Source organism: Carettochelys insculpta, chromosome 5 (assembly GCF_033958435.1).
Source record: "Carettochelys insculpta isolate YL-2023 chromosome 5, ASM3395843v1, whole genome shotgun sequence".
Classification (NCBI taxonomy): domain Eukaryota; kingdom Metazoa; phylum Chordata; order Testudines; family Carettochelyidae; genus Carettochelys; species Carettochelys insculpta.
In genome coordinates this window covers 22,687,493-22,708,044 of record NC_134141.1, presented here as the reverse complement: position 1 = coordinate 22,708,044, position 20,552 = coordinate 22,687,493, and the positions used below count along the sequence as shown (strand labels likewise).

General features: G+C 42.1%; 1 protein-coding gene across 1 annotated transcript in view; it reads right to left on the bottom strand.

The window, feature by feature from the left end:
• TRPM6 (transient receptor potential cation channel subfamily M member 6) overlaps positions 1–20,552 on the bottom strand; it is a 106,906-nt gene that overhangs the window by 3,085 nt on the left and 83,269 nt on the right. The window contains exons 31-37 of the mRNA XM_074994068.1: positions 19,291–19,316; positions 15,353–15,403; positions 12,321–12,386; positions 10,174–10,460; positions 9,844–9,926; positions 6,455–6,660; positions 4,572–4,623 (exon numbers count right to left, since the gene is read on the bottom strand). Coding sequence (XP_074850169.1) covers positions 4,572–4,623; positions 6,455–6,660; positions 9,844–9,926; positions 10,174–10,460; positions 12,321–12,386; positions 15,353–15,403; positions 19,291–19,316 — 771 coding nt within the window. The remainder of the gene's footprint in view (positions 1–4,571; positions 4,624–6,454; positions 6,661–9,843; positions 9,927–10,173; positions 10,461–12,320; positions 12,387–15,352; positions 15,404–19,290; positions 19,317–20,552) is intronic.

Sequence of the window (20,552 nt, the reverse complement as noted above, 5' to 3'; positions counted from 1 at the left end):
CTCTTCAATTATCTGTGTCCAGCTGCACTGGTTTCTGTATTCCTACACTTCCCGGGCAATTCAGCAGGGCAACTAAACTCATTTGTAGAAGCACACAGCATATTCTGCATGAAACTGACAAAATAACAACCAGAAGTAAGATAAACCAGACGTGTATTAGAAGAACTGCATAATTATAACAGATTCTTATTGTAGTCTGAAAGATCAGTGTTCATTAATTTTAATATTTCTCCACCATTATTCTCCAGGATTTAATTGACATTCTAGACATCACGGAACAGAGCACACAAGGAACACTTGCAAAGAAACTTTCTGAAAGCTAATATTTTATTTTAATGGCATACAGAGTGGGAACAACATGTTTTGAAAATCTGAAATCAATTATAGTCAGAGAAGCAGAACTGAAAAAAAGAATCTGACTCTCACAATGCTCTATCTCCATGTAAAAAAACCCCATTTGTTACCTCCCAGGACAGCATCTTTCTAAAAGGGCATGGACAAATATTTGACTTTTCCCATATATCTAATGTATCCTCATTTTCCCTGGAGAGAAGTACAATGGGTATAATGAAGACACGCCGAACTTAGAATGGAAGACCTGATAACACCTCAATATCACGTTGATGAGCAGGGACTGTTCCCGGGCTCATTCAAAGGAAACAACTCAACTAGGAGTAGTTCTAGTGACCTGTACAGCTGCTTAGTGCTTTTGGAACTGGAGGTCCTCTGTTCAATCCATGTATATGACCTATCCAGCAGTCTCACTGGGAAGCCTAGTTCTGTTCAAGAGCACTAGAAAAGTTTCTTTTTGGCCCCTCAGATACATGCTTATGAGGTTCTTGAGAGGTGAGCTAAGCTCCTGCTTGCTGTTGTTGTCCTCAACCACCTACCTGGGCAACTGCATGGAAATAGGGGAAGTTTTTCTAGCACCTACTGCCTTTCACCATAGCCATCTTCTTCGTCTTATATCTTTTTATACCCTCCTGTGGCATGGTTTGTTTGCTACAATCCTGTTTGTCAGCTCTCTCCATATGTAAATTATGCTGGGCTGATGCTGCTCATCTTTATTTACAAACTCAGAACTTAAACTCCTATTTACAGCATTTCTGTATCTACCCTGCTGTGCTTGCTCATGCACCACCTTGTGCTGCTCTTAGTGAAAGTGGTGACATCTTGTCAAGAGTACAAGGAGACATTATTCAGCAAAGAATGCCTCCCAGGGCTCTGGTGTACAGGAAAACAGTGAGATTTCAGGGATAAACTGTGTCGGGGACCCTGGGCCTGTTTTTCCCTGGCAATAAAGTTCTAAATAGGTCTGTAATTTTCATCACTGAACAAGTGTATAGAAGACGACAAAACTGTTGTGAGAAATATCAGTATATCATCATAAGTGAGCAGATCTCAGCATTAAAAGCTCCATTTTAAAGACAATGGTAGAATGCATGAAAGAAAAGACCCATTATGAGATAATGGCAAAAATCTCCTACACAAATTACTTAAAAATGAATGCCAGAAGCAATGGAACTAAAGAAACAACATATTAATACTAATTAGAATGATTTTGGTAGTGCTAACTACGCATTAGCCCCATCAGTCAGATGTCACATACTCTTCTCTGTGTATGGAAGAGAATGTGAACTCAAAGACGTGTCTTTATGTCTTGCTAACAAAGTTTCAAGCAGCACACAATTTCTGGTGAACTAAGTTATTTATCATAAATGAAAACCTAACATAGACCCTGATACTGCTGGAACATTTCCCTGGTGGGTGAGTGAAGGGGAAAGTTAAGATTTTTTTAAGGAAGTAGGTCTCTGGAATGATCACTTTGCATCATTATACTGCTAGCTGCATATGATTTCATTTGTGGCTTCATTGTCATATTGTCTTGGATCACCAAGTCAAAGCAATATTGTTTTGCTTCTTGCAGTTCTCAAGATTGCCCCTAACACATGAAAAGCAAGCTGGTTTTGGTTTGGTTTGGTTTGGTTTTGGATTTGCTTCATTCATCGGTGTCTGTTACAACTTACTTTTAGCTAGCATATCTAATACCTCTCTATTTCTGGAAATGAAAGTGCATACCACAAGGATTTTATTCAGTCTTTAAATGCAAAGTATATGCTCATTTTTATTAATCTGGGTGTTATGCTCCACGTATCCATCTGTACTACAGTGCCACAGGACTGTTTTTGTTTTGTTTTGTTTTGTTTTGTATGCCCTTCAGTGATCAAAGGTACTCAAAGAGAAAGAGGGGAGGATGACGGAGGAAATAAATGTTGTTTGCAAAACCACTGCATCATTCCATGAAGTTTTGGAAAGAACAGAAGTAAATGGATAGTCTGGTTTACTTAAGGGAGAAATTTTGGATATAATCATAGCAAGATTTCACCTTTATGAAATAGCATGTAAAGAAGATCTGCCCTTGAGAACTCCAGTTCTACCACCCACCTGGCCAAGGAGATAGCAATGAGGAAAGTAACCTTCATAGACAGATGAAATATTAATCAGGAAGCCAAGAGTTTGAAAGGTGACTTGGTAAAGTGCTGAAAGTACTAAATTAAGGTCCCATTGATGGATTAGTTTTCTTATTGGTGGAAAAGTTCGATCTGAACTCTTAAGAACCTGAAGGTGATTGGTGAGTGAGTGGTCTGTAGGAGAGGCGGGGTGGCATGAGCTGATTGCCTGTGGAAAAACCTGCATCAAGCTAAGGGAAAGATGCATCTTCCTGAGGGTAAGTAAGCAATTAAAAATATCAGGACCACCTATTGTATCAGATGACATACTATGGTGCTGGGCCTAGATAGAAAAATGCTTCCACTTAGCTAGGTAACATTTTCTGGTGGATCCATCATGATTTAATGAGAACATCTTGCAGTTTCAGAATAAGAATATTCTAGATCCAACATCCATCCAAATACCAAACCATGAGGTGAAGAGCTTCTCTGTTGGGATTTCTCATCATTAATCAAGAGGTCCAGGAAGGGAAAAATGCCAACAGATGGCTGGGCTGACATATGTAAGAGACCTGAGAACCAGAATAGTTCAGGCTAACTGGAAACATTGAGAATGGCTCATGTCAACTGCGTTATTCTGAAATACATGTATTGTTCAAGCCACTAGCCACACTCAACCAGCCAAATAGCCACATGCAGCTAGTCGGTAGCATGTTGGACACCATGGATATAGCATGTAGGAGACCCAAGAACTTATGCTGAGAGTCTCAGACTGGGGATTTGGAGCTCTTTTGCCACACTCTGGACCAGCTCTTGGAATCGTCTGTGGTCAACAGGATGAGACAGCTTGACTGGAGCAACCAGTTCATCCTCATTCTTAGGCTCAGGAGTTTCCATTTGGCTCTGGGAGGGGAAGGATGGCAAGACTCCATGTTGAATCATACGTTAGTGGGTACCATGAACGTTAGCCCATTGGCCCTGATTAAGGCCAGGAGAGAGTCCAAAAGTAGACTGCCTTTTAAGCACCTAGCACATTTTTGCAATTATATATATCAATAATCAACATGTCATAACTACTTATTAACGCTGTACAACTGTTTATTAATTACTAATATTACTCACAATACAAATAGTACTATTAAGAGTTTTGTAGACAAGAGATCAAATTTTTCAGCCTAGATCTGAAATAGAGTAGTTTTGTGTCCATGTCATATAATGCGTCTGAAGTTCAGTTTCCCCTTTCACGAAATTGTGTTAATGACATGTACCTCTTACATAGCTTATTGTGATCTCCAACTGCAGCTAAGACTTGAGCCAACACTCTGAGATCCATAAAAGCAGAATCCTCTATCTGTGTGAAGTCTCACTGACCTGGGGCCACCATGCAGGATGAAGGGCTTGTTCACCCAAACACTCAGTTCAGAGGAACCTCAGGGGTGAATCTTCCTCTGAACTGGCCTGCTGCCAACTATGTGTCCCTGTGGATTCTAACAGAGTTCTCTGATCTACTCTACTTTGAAACAGGATTAGATTAAAGTCCGCTACAAATTTGTGGTACACATCAGTGGAGTGCACATGGGCAACTAGTATGCGGAATAATTACTTGCTGTGAATAAAATATTCATGCAGACATGCCCTAAGTTTCATAGTTTAAGGTCAGAAGGGAACCACACATCATCTAGCATGAAGACCTGTACACCCCTGGCCAGAAACACTCCCCAGCCACTTGTAAACCACTCCCAGCCACAAAAGTTACACAAAAGTACCACAAATGCCAGGAAACAAAACTATTGTTTCCTCTCATGGATCAGAGCCATTGTATATGTTGTATAAGTAAAAAGCACTATCAATAGTCATGTTGTGAAGTTACAGATCATGTGTGCCCAGCCTTCTCCCCTTTGCCCTATAATTATTCAGTTGGAAGGATACCATCTGGGGAAAACAACAAAACTACTGTGTTCAAATCAGGTAGTTAATGCCTAACTTTTAAAAAAAAACACATTCCCAATAAGAGCTTTGGAACTGTCCACATAACTATACCTTTAGCTATAAATTGCCTAAAGTGACTTACATCAAACGCACCATGTTCTGAAATGACATCCAATAAAATGACAAACTTACTGTTTGCATTCGGCTTTTATAACAGATGGATCTGTAAGGTCTTCCCCAACACCTGCAGTAAATTAGACAGTGTTACAAGTGAAGACTGTTTCATAAATACCATATTATGAAATCATAAGTAACATCTAGCAATTCCCTTTATAGAGTTTTAAGCTTCCACATAAGGTAGAAATAAAGAGCTGTAGCTATTTGCTAACAAAAGACAGCTAATTGTTCTCACCCCATTCCTGACATTATATGCTCCTCCCTCGATTAGAAGATAAGCTAGAAACTGACCCAAATGGCTCTATACTGTGAAGCCATAGAAAGAGTTGCCCAAATGGTTGAAACTACAGTAAAATGAGGCCAAAGTCTGAGGCCAAAACTCATGTTGAATAGTACATTATTTCACTGTTAAAAACTTAGTCCTGAGGAAAGGTGCTATTCAGCATGAGTAAAGGTACCAGAATTTGTCCCTTTATTTAGACATTGTGCTGTGAGAATTCTCCCCTGATTTCTGGAGGTGGTTATACTAAAGTCAAATAGGTGGTTCCAATCAGTCCTAACAGGCATTTTTCAGTAAATCAACAGACTCCTCTGTGGTAAAGCCACCTCCTCAAACCAATGCCCCCCTGGGCTTATGGGATTCTACTTAAAAAAATATTACTTTAAATTTGAGAAAATGACTGGGCTTCCAACATGCAGGGAAATATCTATGAATATCAAGTTCCAATTTTTGTTATTCCCATGGTCCATTAGTGATGAACTCATGTTCTGCAATGGATATAGGTAGATAGGAAAAGATTAGCTATAAATCTTGTGCTCGCAGTGTGCTAAAACACCTGAACAACTATAACACATTCTAATAGGTCTTTGTTAACATAGAAAGTATAATAGATATAGTTATTGATACTGTGAGAGTTTAAGTGACCAATTCCTCACAAACACACCCCTACTTTTAGTTGTGGTTTTCAGTTGACCGGCTATTCTGCTTGGAATTCCAGCAGAAACAAGTCTGAACTCTATTTAGAAAGCTCCAGTTTAGGGCCAGCCACTCTAGTATGAACTATCTGAATGCTGACTCATACATAACTCAGACCTTTTCTGAGGTTCAAAGGAATTTTGTAAATAATTTTACTTCATTTTTCACACTTCTGTTTCCTGGTTTGGGATGGAAACAAGTGCCTGGTTCTGCAAAGATTTATGCACTTGCTTCCCTTTTCCACACTCAAGTCAATAGTGCCAGTCCATCACTTTTAAAAATAGCAAAGGATGCATGGCTCAATTCCATTATATCATAGCAAAAACACGAAGTCTCATTATATTTCCTAATCTGACATATTGCCTTTGACAAGAATGAGAGCCAATAATATTTAAACTGCTTGATGGATGGTGTTCATTTTCTGAACACTAACAGAGGATTTTTAAATATGCCATATTCTACTTTACACATGTATTGAAAAGTGACCCTGCCACACACTGCTCTTCTGAGGAGCTTGCAGGCTCTGTAAATGGTTCTCAGAAACTGCAACTTACTGAAACCTTTTACACTTTTATTAATGAAAAAGATAACCAATAACTGATGCCAGTTTTCAGACTTCTGATGAGAATGATGTGAGTTTGTTACAAATATTTAACAATCTTAATCAACATTAACATTTGAAGTCGTTTTTACACAGCCAAATGAAATGTTTCTGCATATCACTCTTGCATACCAAAACTGATACATGGGGAAAGATAGTGTTCTCACTTACAACCATCTAAATTCAGAGTAACTCCATGGCTGTGTCTGGAGTTTCTCAGGTTTGACATGTGTACAAACTGCAGCAGAATTTCGCTCTTTTTCTTGTTTTCTTAGTGGCACCTCTAAGATATATAACAAACTGTTGTATTTTGGCAGTCACCTTGCAAATCCAAGACAAGGAGCTCCCCTTGGGTGTACTCGTAGGTCCAGTGAGAGAAGGACATCATCACCTCCTCCAGCACATTGCTGGGGGTTATCTCATCCCCATTGTTGTTGTTGTACTTGCGGAATTCACCTGTCATGTACTTCTCTATGGTCAGCCACTGATTGGCTGAATGGCAATATATTAAGAAAACCTCCAGAAACCTGTAGGCAAAAACACTGTCAGTCAGCAGCTGGCAGGATGATGAGCATCCTCACAATCATGGCACAGTTATTACAGAGCAAAATAAATACACTGAAAAGTGGGAGACCACTCCACCACTTGCAAATTTCACCCCTCTTAGAAAACTCTCAACAGCTGAAGACAGTGAAAGTCATTCCTGAGGCTATGTCTAGACTAGAGGGATTTGTCAGCAGAAGTTTTTGGTGGGAGATATCTTCTGACAAAACTTCTGTGAAAAGGAGTGTCAGTGGAAAAGAAACGTACTCTAGGAAAACCAGGAAGTACCATTACTCTAGCTACTCTCTACTGCTACGTCTAGGCTACTAGCCAAGGGCTTTAGCTCTGCTCACGTACACATAATTGGCCCAGCTTTCATTGATCTAGCACAATTATAAATAGCAGTGTAGCTGCATTAGCATGGGTTGGGGCCAAGTACACACCCACCGATTTCAGGGAAGTTTGTACTTGGCATATCGGTGCTGACAGTCACCATGGACCCCGGGACAAGAAGGGGCGGGGTCAAGGGCAGAAGGAGTGGGACCTAAGGCATTCAGCCCTTGGCACTGCCCCCCACCCCCACTTCTAGCGTTGCCATGGTAATTCAAAGGGGCTGGAGCTCCAGCCACTGCTGCTGACAAAGTAGCTCTGGGGTCCTTTGAAATACCGGGCTGTGGGCAATTGCTCTCTTTGCCCTCCCCCACCTTCCCTTCAGGCCTGACTTGGCACAGTTAAGCCTCTGCTACCCCCTGTTCATGCTACTGCACCAACAGTCCTATTTACCCTTGCACTTGTTTGAGGTGAGCAAGAGTAAGTATGTATAAACATGCAGGGAAATCACTCCCCAACCTCATAGTATAAGCACAACACAAAGAGATCGACTGAAATCTTTACAACTAATTAAAGAAACGCCTTTGAACAATGTGTGTTATAAAATGCTAAGGCGGGACCCCTTTGGGAAGTTAATTTACCATCACTCCCCATTTTGTAAAAGAGCTGGAAAGTTGCATTTCTTCTCCTGCCAAAGCCTTTGTTATCCTCCAAAATAACAAAAATCCACATTTTTATAAGGTGCACTTGAGCTCCTAAGATGCATTGTGTTACATCTGCTAATCGACTCGTACCAGGGTGAATCAGGAGAAACTCCATTAATGTCAGTGGAATTGGGGCTAGCTTCATCATAAAACTAATCTGAGGGGATATTTAATGTTTAGTTTCTCTCCGAGAGATGGCTCAAATCTTCTTTTCCTTTGCAGAAAGGAAGGAATAGATGCATGTGTGCAGTTTACCATCATGAAAAAGCCCGTGTTTTGTTGGGGGTGGGGGAGTTGTTTCAGGGGTTGGGTTTTTCTCAAATTAAAAATCACTTTCTTCAAAATAAGCCAGACTAAAGATATCCATGTAAGCAGCAATGCTCACAGATGCCACAGCCTCTAAGTAATGGGGTAAACAGACAGAAAATTCAGATCCTTTAAAGTTAGCAGGGACCATTGTAATCCTCTAATCTGATCTTCTGCACCTCACAGGACACCTCACCCACCCACTCCTCCAGTTGGCTTATAACCTCTGGCTGAGTTACCGATGTCCTCAAATCTCTATTTAAAAGACAGAGAATCCATTATTTGCCATACTTTCAGATGAGGAAGTGACCCAAATCCCACTCTGCAGAAGAAGGCAAAAAGCCTTCCAGGAGCTATGCTCATTGGACCTGAGGGAAAGTTCCTTCCTAGCCCCAAATACTATATCACTAAGGCTAAGGGAAAACTGGGCCCATAAAAGCAAGTAACTAAAAAAACAAAAGAATTGCATACAATGAGATCGAACTGGTTAGTGCAGAAATGTGGCTGCTACTGAATGAGAGATCAGAAATATACTTCTCTCCGAGGCGAGTTTTTTGGTACTGGGTAATGGGCATGTTTTGGGGACAGAACACAAAAATCATGGTTTCCCTGTCTGAAGCAGCATATTCAGCAATGGTGTAGTAGATCATATCCATGCCCATGGAAGTAAATCAAAGGATTCCCACTGATTTCATTGGACTTTGGCTCAGACTCTACATACACACAAGCATAACACATGTAAGGTCATCTCATTCCCATAGAAGTAGACATACTAATAGTGACATTCCTAGTGATATAGAAAAAATGGTTGTGCCCAAAACAGAAGTACTGGCACCCATAACCAAATGTGTGGCCTAATTATGGGTCTTCAAACATCTGAATCTCACACATTCCAAAAGCAGACCTGCTCATCCCTCCTAAATATGAGGTTTTGCTTTTCTGAAGTGGTAAACTATTTTCATATTGATAAAACTTCGATGAGCAGAAGGTCTTCTGTTTCATACTCTATAAAGTACTTTATAAAAGAAGCAGTAAAATTTTACTGTAAGTGCTCAGTAGCAAAGTTTTACCAAATAAATACAGATTTACAGCACCCTTGAAAATACAGATGATTCTTTATATGCATTCTCTTCACAGACCTCTGGAAATCAGCTCCCAAACCTGAAAAGATTTTCCCACATACACACAGAGCAGAGAAACTACATCTCAGAGCTGCAGGATCAGCAGAACTGGAAGACTGTTGTCTCGCAAACACTTTGCTGTCCATTTTGCTCAGTAAGGGACTTTTCCAAAGTCTGTCAAAGTCAATGAGCATGTTTCCAGTTACTTTTCAAAGGCCTTTCTTTCACAAACTTCTTCAAAGTGAACAAGTAACAGATACCATGCCTAGAAAAATTCTGCAATTTCTCTGATTCATGTATATTTATTTAATGTATTTATCTCAGTGTAATTCATGCCTGGCATAAGCTTTATGAACTTCATAAATGTTAAAAAGATGGACTCTATTTCTTTTAGATGGACACCTATTTAAAACAAAAAAAAAACCTCACCAATCTGTTAAAGCATTCCACTAAATCCTTTGATTACTGAAAATGCCTCCACCCACCCAGTCAGATATTATCAAACTGTCCCCTCCTAAAAATGATACACAAGAACATAGGCCTTGAAAGATGGTCAACAAAGCTAGGCTGTGTTACACCTCAAAGAAGCAGAATAAACTCCCTAGTTGAGAGAGCTCATTGAAAACATCCTGCACCAAGCACTCAGATATCTCAGGAGGTTGTATTTAGTATTTTCTACCTCACTCTTTAAAGGCAGTTTCCCTACCTTGGGGTATATGGAATGCTATGTGGCTTCACTTGGTTGAAGGTATAGATCAGCTTCTGAGCAGCCCTTTGCTGTTGTATTTCCTAAACACAAATACATTTATAAGTATTGCTTGTACATAATCCTATAAAGAAAGGCCAGAATATATAAAGAAAGGGCATTTTCCTTCTTAATGGTAAATAGGAAATGGATTTTTTCAACCCACGTTCTCCAATAACAACAACAATCATGAAACAGCAGGTCACTCCAGGCTGGAGGTGTTTGCATGTAACAAACTATTTTATACCTGCCAAACTGAGCAGGACAGTTTCTCTACAGGTTTATACTGACCCTCAGGCAAAGTTGTAGCACTGTGCCCTTCTGAAAGATGGCTTGCCATGTCTGTACCACCTCAGGCAGAAAAGACTTCACAATGAAGACTTGTCCCAACTTCAGTATCTCATTCTCAGACCAGGTACAAATGACCTTCATGGCTCTACGGAGACCTCCACCCATCTCCTCTTGGGACAAGACGTGGATAATTGCAGCCATCCCATGCTCTGACCAAGATGACATGCTTTTATTTAGGTTCAAAGGCGAGCTCTCTTCTAGCCTATAGATTGTCACCTCCTCTCCAGCTGAGATTAAAAAAAAATGTTATTTATCAATATCACAAATCACAGCAACACCATTTAAAACTTACATTTCTTCCCATACAACTGCAAGTAGCTTACTCACTTTACCGTACTTAGTATGTTGTAGGAATATACAAAGAGGAAACTATATTCCTACAGTCTCATCCAAGTCTTCTATTATTCGCTAAAGGTGACATTCAACCCTGTTCATAGGGTCAGCACAAAATCTATAGATCCTTTAAATTAGATTGTTTCTCTATTTTAAGGACATAGATGATGTAGATTGTTTGTACTGGTCTTCTTCACAGGGATGAATTCCACACTTCACACATGATTCCACACACACATACCACAGCGATTTAAACCAGTGGATCTTATCAAATACAACTACAGCAATTTCCTTCTTTTTAGTGTTTTTTCCCAGTGGCAGCAAGCTCACTGGATTTTAAGGTGATGGTTCTAAATCTTTATTTCTAAATCAAATGTGCTGAGACTCTCTCTCCCCAGCTTTGTATTTCTATAAAAAAAAAGCATCATTAGTGAGATTTTCTTACTGAGAACAATTAAGATCGATAACACTCATGCCATTTTTCCCTTTTGATCTTGCTTGCTGCAAAGAGATAACACTTTTATATTCATGACAACCATGAATGGCTGGATTTTGCCACTCTTACACACACTGAACAGTACTTTGCTCCACGACACTCCTCTTGATTTCAGCTGGGTTATTGGAGAAATCAGACACTAATCAACATGAGCAAGGGAAGCAGAGTCTGGCCCATACTAACACAAACAAGCTGGGGCAAAGTGAGTTCTCTGAATTTAGAAAGGACATCAATTTTCATATATTTCAGATTCTGTTTTCATATAAACTAGGGGAAATGAGAAGAAATTAAGACAAATAAGCATGAAAATTTAAGTTTACTACTTTAAATTAAGCATTTGACCTTGTTCCTAGAAATTCACGTTTCATGCTCAACACCATCCTTTTGCATGCAGAAGGCACTTGGTGTAATTCAACTAGTTTCAGAGGGGTAGCTGTTTTAATCCGTAGCTTCACAAATAGCAAGTCATTCTGTAGCATTGTAAAGACTAACACATTTATTACGTCATGAGCTTAAATGGGTAAGACCCACTTCTTGCGGTTTTTAGCAACTTTGAAGTTTGCATGGCAGGGCTTATGCTAATGAGGTGCTGCATATGCAGCACAGCACCTGATTGGTATTCTCCAATCGGGCTCATTTACATGCCCTTTTCAAAGGAGGGGGCTAGTGTAAACAAGCCCTAGGGGTCTGATTCCCCACTCCGTTACTAAGACTTAATATCAGTTGAACCAATTTAAGAGAGTAGAGAATCAGGCCCCAACTTTTATCATCATAATGGGGAAAGGCTGTGGGAAGGGGGGATTACTTTAGAATACTGCAGTAATTCCTTAATAAAACAGAAACTGCTAATCAATGGATAAAAAAGTTAAAATTCTTCCAATTAAGTGTCTACCAGTTTTATTCTTTGGCACCCACTCCACACCAGAGAACTCCACAAGTGAAGGATGGATATAGATCATGGGTGAGGAAGCAGTGGGGTAAGAGAAGCTAAAAGGAAAGGTAAGACCCCTAGGAGACACACAGAGCACCTCATACAGGAGGTCGAGATTTCAGCCCCTGTACGATGAATGGTGAGCAATAGTGGCCTAATAAAGAAATCCACAAAAGCTAGCTCACTAAGTGTTCCTTTCAGAAAATAAATGCAAATTAGATTTACCTAAATTAATCCAACCTCAGAGGTTACTTAACTGCATTCTTTAAAAAAAAACATGCTGTGATGATAATACATTCCAAACAGACAAGAGAAACTGGCACTCACCAAAGAACTGGATAGGTGTAAATGGTATGGTCTGAGCAAGCCGCATTAAGTTGTTCCTTTCAACAGCTGCAGACAAAACAGAGAGTGCGACCACGCTGGGCTAGCATTGGCATAGCTGATTTTTCAGACAGTGCTTTATTGTAATTTTACAAACCAAGTACATTTCACGGTAGCCACCCTTTCCTTTATCTGTGTAGATGGTCCCTGAGCATCAACTATAACTCACAGTACCTAAGAGGCAGAGAGGTACTATTAGCCAGAGTTTACAGATGTGTGAACTGAGGTACAACCAAATTAAGCGATCGATTTGCCCAAAGTCGTCCAGGAAGTCTGTGGTAAAATCCCAAACTGAACCCAGATTCCTTGAGTCCCACCCCTGCTGCAGACACAAGTATACCTTGGCGGCACTGCTGAGAGAAATTTTGGGCCCCTAGGCAAGATGGAGGGCCCAGTTTCAGGCCCCCCCAAAAGTCGTGGGGACTCTCTTGAAAGGGACAGAGTTAGGGCCTGACCTTACTCAGCCAGCCCTTCATCAATGCATGGTCTGCAATGCCCAGGCCTCCAGTGATGCCTTAAAGGGTCGAGGGCTCCAGTCACTGCTGAACCCATAGTAGCAGTAGCAGTGGCTGTGAGACCTGGACTTGTGCCCTTTAAAATCTCTGAGTCCCAAGACAGCTGCCCCTTTGCCTTCCCCAGCCCCCAAACAGTAGCCCTGCATCCTGGCGTTACAAATGAAAAATAGAATTACCCAGCAGCTTCTGGAGATGCCTTCCTTTCTCAGCACACAATAGAACAGATTCTAGCTTGCATTGAAAAATATCACCTAATAATGTGCACAAATAGTCACTGAGTCAAATTTGTCACGGGCGTATTACCGAATTAGTGGAGTTCTGTCTGTTGCTGGCATGAAAATATTGGATGTTATTCACTTTAACTAAGGCACAATCTACGTTTCATCCAAGGTTTCTCATGAAAAGATCTAAAGTAGTGTGGTCTACAGGGACATCTGCTGGTAGGTTCTCGATAATTCTCCTCCTCACCAAAAAATACACAAACTTGCAGCTTTGTAGAAATCTATGCACATTCCCAGCATGGGACTAAAACAGCATAGTGGGTAATCAGCGTCCAAATGATTTATTACCTGCCAGACTTCCAGTGAGTTCGTAAGTATATAAAACGCAGATTAAGTAGTATAGTGCAAATTAACTAAAGACATCCACTCCAGCAGGTAAGAAGAAGGGGGAAAAGTGCAGTGAATACTGTTCTGCATCGAGAGTGGAGGTGACAGCTAAGACCAAACCATTGAACCATTGCGCTTGTCTTTTTTGAGCTGTATAGCTCAGTTCCTTAAGTTTTCACCAACCGTGAAGGTAAAGTTTTTGATTGCTAAGGCCTGGTTTTTATTTTATTATCATTTGCCCATAAATATCTGAAATAGCCTCACTGAGGTGAAATTAACATACCCCTTGCACTGGGGTGGATTCTAGTGGGACTCTACAAAGTGGGAACCACAGAAGATGACAGAGAAAGAATGAATATGCTTGTTTTATGGAGTCACAGAGTCTGGTGTGCCAGATCCCAAGGAGCCATACAGTTTCCAAGGGCAGGCTCCCGGCCTACACTGGACTCCAAAACTGGGCCTTTGCTTGTCTCACTCAGTGGCTCCCTGCTATGAATCCAGCCCACTTTGGGTGGCTTGTTCTTTTTCTGTACTCTTTCAGGCTGCAATGTTCTGAGTAAATATTTGCTGTGACACCAGGCAGCCTTTTCAAAGCAAGATAACAATTTATTAGTCACCTAACATATAGGCTCTGAAAGCCCTTTAGTCAGTAAGACAGAAAAGTTTAAGATACAGTCTAAAGCTAGAGATCCCTTGAGCCAGTTCTGCTTCCTTTCTGTCTCTGTTCCTTTGCCTTCAACCCAGGTGAGAGACCTGTATCTCTAGGCATATCTCTACACAGCAGCTAGATGCCTGCAGCTGACCTGTGCCAGCCAACTCAAGCTCCCTGGTGTGTAAATTACTGGGCTCAGGTTGGTGTCCAGGCTTTATGAGTTGGGAGGGTCCCAGAACCCTGGCTTCAGCCAGACCCAGAATGAAGTTATTCAGCAATGAAAGAGCTCTTCTGAAGCAAGTCAGCTGGCATGTGCCAGCTGCAGTTGTCTAGTTGCCATACCTTAAGAGTTCATCTCCCTGTATTCCCCAGGGCCTTTGCTCTGCTCTTGGCTATTAGTCTGTAGGGATACGTCTACACTGCAATGTAAATCCAGAGTTAGTAGAAGTTGAGTTAGTAGACTCTGGATTTACTGACCTTGGCCCTTAGCGTCCACAGACATTTGTAACCTTGGGTTAGGAACTTCTGAAGCCTTGATCCCAACCATGCTGTTCCAGCATCTACAACGCATACAATACAACCACCCACGTCCTACATTTCTTAGTGCTATCCCCAAATGTGGCCCTTTGTTCATGGTTCAGTGCGGAAAAACTTGGCTATCCACCAAACCTGACTGTCCAGAGAACAAAGAAAGGCTACCTGTGGGATTGTGGATGCCTTTAGTGTGATTCCTGGGGGTGGCCTCTATGCTGCAAAGCAACTGGGCTTGAACCCCAGGCCCTAGTTTGACTCAAGCTCAGACCCTCCACCCACATAGGGTCCTGGGACTGTGGATCTGATCCCTGGGTTAGCACAATTGCTATGTTGATAGAAGGGGAGCTAGCCTGAGACCACTTGTGAACCATGGGCTTACACTGTCATGTAGACATACTCTAAGTGTGACTACCCCCCACACTGGGATTGCCATTGTCTCTGCTGCATCCTCTCTTCAATGCATAAGATGTATTCAGTTTGTTAGTTACTCTGAGCTCCAATGAGATAGCTACATGAGTCCAACACTTTGCCTCTTTGGCTATATTCAGTTCATATTAGTACAAAGCATGAAGGTAAACTGAGGCATGCATAAAAATAGTGCCAAAGTTTCCACAGCTTAATAATGGGTGCGGTTGCTCAGCTGTCATTGAAGTGCCTCCTGCTTACCTGAATAATGATGGTGCAGGTCCTGAGGTGTTTTCAAGGAGAGTGAGATTTCTGAAATTAATTTAAAGGGCTCATTATGTTAATTATTGTAGCAGAGAGAAATGCATGATTTTGAATTTATTTCCTTCAAGTTTGTCATGAAACAGATTAATCAGAATTACCGCCTCAGCATTCTAAAAAGAGGAATCACTAATTGACTCTAAGTATATTATAATGTATGGCATGTTGGCAGTTTTCAGTCATCAATTTAATACAGCCACACAACTTATTTATATAAGGAAATGAAGGGAAACTAGCTATATTAAGCTCTAGGGCATGTAGTTTCTCTAAGCCAATTATACCTCTGAGCTGTTAAAAGCACTTTGCTGTCCATCATGCTTCACAGCATCCCAAAGGCATGATTTTTCCAGCTCTATACCCAGTCATTATGCATTCCATTAAATATACTATTAAATTGAAGTTATAATAATACAGGTCCATTAACCCATGACACCCACAATGCTGTAAAAATATAAACAAATACATTTCTTGGTAAAATTAATTTTAAGAGGCGTTGTCAGGGCAAATTAGGTTCCAAAGCTATGTCTTATAAAAATGAGCTTTTATATTATGTAAGACAAATAGAAGTGGTTCCATTACCTATTTTAAACTATTTTGTTCCAGTGGGAAAAGAAGGAAGGTTACCTATCTTATAATAACTGAAGTGCTTCGTCTCCAGTGTGTGTGCACACGCTCTCTCTGTGCCCAAGGGGTGGGATATTTTTCCTTTGATATAACCTGGAGGTGCAAATAAGGTCCCCAATTTGCCTATCTATCTGACTCAGGGGATCATCAGGAGGAGAGCAGTCTTTGCTGATAAACATAATAGGAAGCAGGAGGCCAACGATCAAACAGTGAGTTCCTTTAAGTAGATAGAACCAGGTTCAAAGTAGCCAGCATTCACCTTGACACAAGCGGGAATGTTTTGATGATGTCTTGTTTTATTTTAAATATTGCTACAGGGTGGATAAAGATCATGAATCAAAACCGTCTCAGACACCAGGAAGGTGTCTCTCCTTAGGCTCACTGTGCTTCCATTTCACAGAGTCTTTGTGCCTGCTAGAGGAGTCCATCAGTGCCAATGTCATCTCTGGACTGAACAATCTGGCTGGGAATGCTCAGACTAAGGCCTCAAGGTGAGCACCGTCTTGTACCAATGGAGTCTGAACTCCTAAGATTATCTAATGCGTGGGACAAATGAGTGGCAGATCTCACACTTCAGTGGGGTGTGTGAGTCCCTTAGGCAGTGGAGTGCAGTTTTCTTGCAGGTCATTCACCAGGAAGTTCTGTAGGCAGCAGAGGCAAAGCTTGAAGCCAGAGACCTTGAGAATCAAGTGTCCAGGCTTCGGGGGAGTAATGGGAGGAAACAGCCTAAACTCCAGTAACTAACTACACTTGGGCTGTGTCTACACTACAAAAATAGCTTCAAAGTTGCTCACTGCGAAGTACAACTTTGAAGTATGCAACTTCAAAGTTGAGCATCTACACACACCCTACTTTGACGATAAACTTGCGAGTAGGGCACTACTCCACTCCCGGGAATGGAGTAAGGACTTCGAAATTGGACTGCCTACTTCCAAGTTAATGTCAAGGTAAGGGAAAATGTGTGTAGACTCTCTGCTGGCTACTTTGATGTAGTGCCTAACTTTGAAGTTAACTTTCAAGTTAGCTCCTAGTGTGGATGCACCCTAAGACTTCTAACTATCGAGATGCTAAAAGCTGTTAATAGAACTTGTCACAAGAATAGAATTTTAAACAAGCTACAGAAAGAGGAGAGTTCAGTTTGGAGGGTGGGGAGAACTCCGTGCTTAAAGCATCGGCCTGCTAAACCCACGCTTGTGAGTTCAATCCTTAAGGGGGCCCTTTAGGGATCTGGGGCAAATATATATTACAAAAAATCCCTCAGGGATGGTGCTAGGTCCTGCTGTGAGTGCAGGAGACTGGACTCAATGACCTCTCACGGTTCCTTCCAGCTCTATGAAATATATACATCTCCAGTTCCAGACTGTGCGCTGAAGAAGTGGTGGCTGTGTGGTGCCACTTGTACCCCTGCTTTTCAGCACAAGCTGACACAGCAGCAGACACACACTGGCATTGAAAAATTTCCGGTGCAGGGTGTGCAGACTCACAATGAGTAACCATATGGCCCAACATAAAGAAAAACAATTACTTAGATGCCCTGACAGGACACTATCAACTTGAAAATCAGATTTTGGTCTCAAATGTTTGTACTATTTTTAAATACTAACACCTACGATTTTTGGTGTATTATTCATACTAAATGTGAAAATAAATTTGACAAAACAATTGTTTGCTACTTTGTATAGCTGGCAGTGCATTTCTATCATTGTAGTGATGGCAAATGAGCCTCACCTAGTTCTGCCAACAGCAGAATTGAAACTGAAGTGGCAGCTGGCAAAAGGGAGTACCGGAAGGAGAGGGAGCATTCAAAATACTTGGTGGTGTTTTTGATGAGTGGTGGTGGAGCTTTCTCAAAAGTGGGGGGGCCCTTGCCCCTCTTCTTATCCCTGAGGCCCTGTCCCTAGCTAAACCAGAAGCTAAAGCAGGCTAGGGAGAGCTGTAGATTCTCCACCTGCCTGAGGTGAGAAGACTGACAGCAGTCCCTGGACCATGTGCCTGGTCTCCCAGCTCCGAGCCCCTCACCCAAGGCAGATGGAGAAACCATGGCTCCCTACAGCTACTCTTGCTCCAGTGCAGCTCCACTGGGAGGCCTTGGATCCACTGATGCTGTCCTGGCCATAGTAAAAGCCACCCAGGCAGCTGGGGGGAGCTGCAGACCCTCCCCATACCCTATGTAGGGGGAAGGGGTTATAGGGTGAGGACATAGGCCAGGATGTGCACTTGGCCTTCATCCCACCCAATCACACCTTGAGCAGGTAGCAGTTCCCTGGCAGCTCCAGTTGCCAAACTGACCTAGGGAAGGGGGACCTTGGTGGGAGAGGAAAGTCAGGGGTGCAGCCCATGGCAAAAAGTGGACGTGCCAGGCCTGTCCATGTTCAAAAAAGGTAAGGACCATGACACGCTGTGCCCCACCCCCCTCCCCCATTCTGGCAGCCTATCCTTGATTCTACCCCAAGCAGTCTTAACAATAGGAGGACACAATATGCCTTCAAAACTTTTTTAAGGAATTAAAAGTAAGTCTGCTCCCTGAGCAACTTTAATTTTTAATAATTACAATAATTAATCAGTTGCAATAAAATTCAACATGTCAGTGTCTCTTTAACATGTGACAGTAGCATTTGTAGCCCAACTACGCACTGTGAATGTCAACTTGGCTAGCAAAGTTCTAAGTTTGCTAGACAAAGTTGTCCCTCTGACTCTTGAGCGAAAATCAAAGAAGTGTGAAAACTTATGTGCCATCTTTGATATTGAATCCAGGCACTGGCAATGCCACAATGGACCTGACCCTTCAACGAGAGGTCCACATGCAGAAGAATTACAGAACTGCTCCCAGTAACACTTACCAGAGAGATGGCTGCAACCACAACTGTGCTAAGAAACATTCATTGTAATCAAAAATGCTATGCCAAACTGAACCCTCAGATGCATGTCAAACTTCCTGTTTAACCCAATGGCACTCTTTTGCAATCCCAAGATAGAAGCTATCTGTCCCTTTTCTGAGCACAGCACAGTTAATTCCTGCTATGACATGTGTGACACTTTCTATTGCTGGTCTATGCAAAATAGCACAGGGAAAACATACTATCTCTTTAATTGTAGAAAACTCTAAAGATATTATTCTTTGTGGGTATAACTATTTTTAGTCTTTTTCCTCTTAAACCTCCACACTTACAATACAACCACTTCTCCACCGGTTGTAAGAGTGAAAGTAGAGTTTACAAATAAGAATTAAAGACAAGTAATCTTCAAAAACTTACTGTCGATCCTGTTTGAACTTCTCGACCTGTTTTAGAATCAAGCATAGGAAATTATGCTTCAGACTTAAAAAAGCAATGACATGAAAGGATTTGAACTATAGGAATTCAAACACACAAAGAGAGAAACTCACTTCATCAAATACAAAAGCCACCGGCATAAAGCTATTTGTTGCTTTGTCGGTCTGCCACATGAAAGCTCATCACCTAATAAATTATGTTGCTAGTTTTTAAAGTGCTACTGGACTGCTTTTTTCTTTTTTTTTTGCTTTGAGCTGACCAGCTGTGACCAAGGAAAGAGAAGTTACACACCTGTAGTAACGATGGTCCTTCAAGATGTGTCCCCGTGGGTGCTCCACAATAGGTGTCGGGATCGCCTGGCGCTGCAGATCGGAAATCTTCCAGCAGTTTCTCCTGAATCGCGCATGCGCCAGCGCGCGCCGCCCCCCTGCGCGCCCTCAGCCGCGTGCACGATCCGGTCCCCGCCAGTTCCTTGACCAACCGCCTCGGATGCTCCTGAAAAACACTAGACAGAGATCCGAAGCGGGGAGGATGGGCGGGTGGTGGAGCACCCACGAGGACACATCTCGAAGAACCATCGTTACTACAGGTGAGTAACTTCTCTTTCTTCTTCGAGTGGTCCCCGTGGGTGCTCCACAATAGGTGACTACCCAACAGTAACCCAAATAAGGAGGTGGGTAATCGGTTTATGTGCAGCTTGCCCCCAAGAGGACTGCTGTCGACAGACGGGTATCCTCTTAGAATACCCGATGCAGGGCATAATGCTTGGCGAAGGTGTCATAGGATGACCAGGTCGCCGCTCTACAGATGTCTGTTAACGCAATGCCCTTGAAGAAGGCTGTTGACGCCGCCACCGCCCTGGTGGAGTGAGCCCTGGGTGGGGTCAGCATAGGAGTCTTTCAAAGTTCGAAGCACATTTTTATACAGGACACAATGTGCTTTGAGATTCTCCGGGAAGAGAGACCTTCTCCTTTTGACCCGGGAGCAAGAGAGACTGGAAGCCTGTCCATTTCCCGGAAGGACTTAGTTCTGTCTGTGTAGAAGGCCAACGCCCTCCTCACATCTAGGAGATGCAGGCGTGCCTCCTTGCTGGAGCTGTGAGGCTTCAGGTAAAACAAGGGTAAAACTATTGGCTAGTTAAGATTGGACTCCGAAGAGACTTTTGGAACCAAGGCTGGGCGCAGCCTTAAGGTTACCGCCTCGTTTGAGAACACTGTGCAGTGCGGCGTTGCCATCACTGCCAC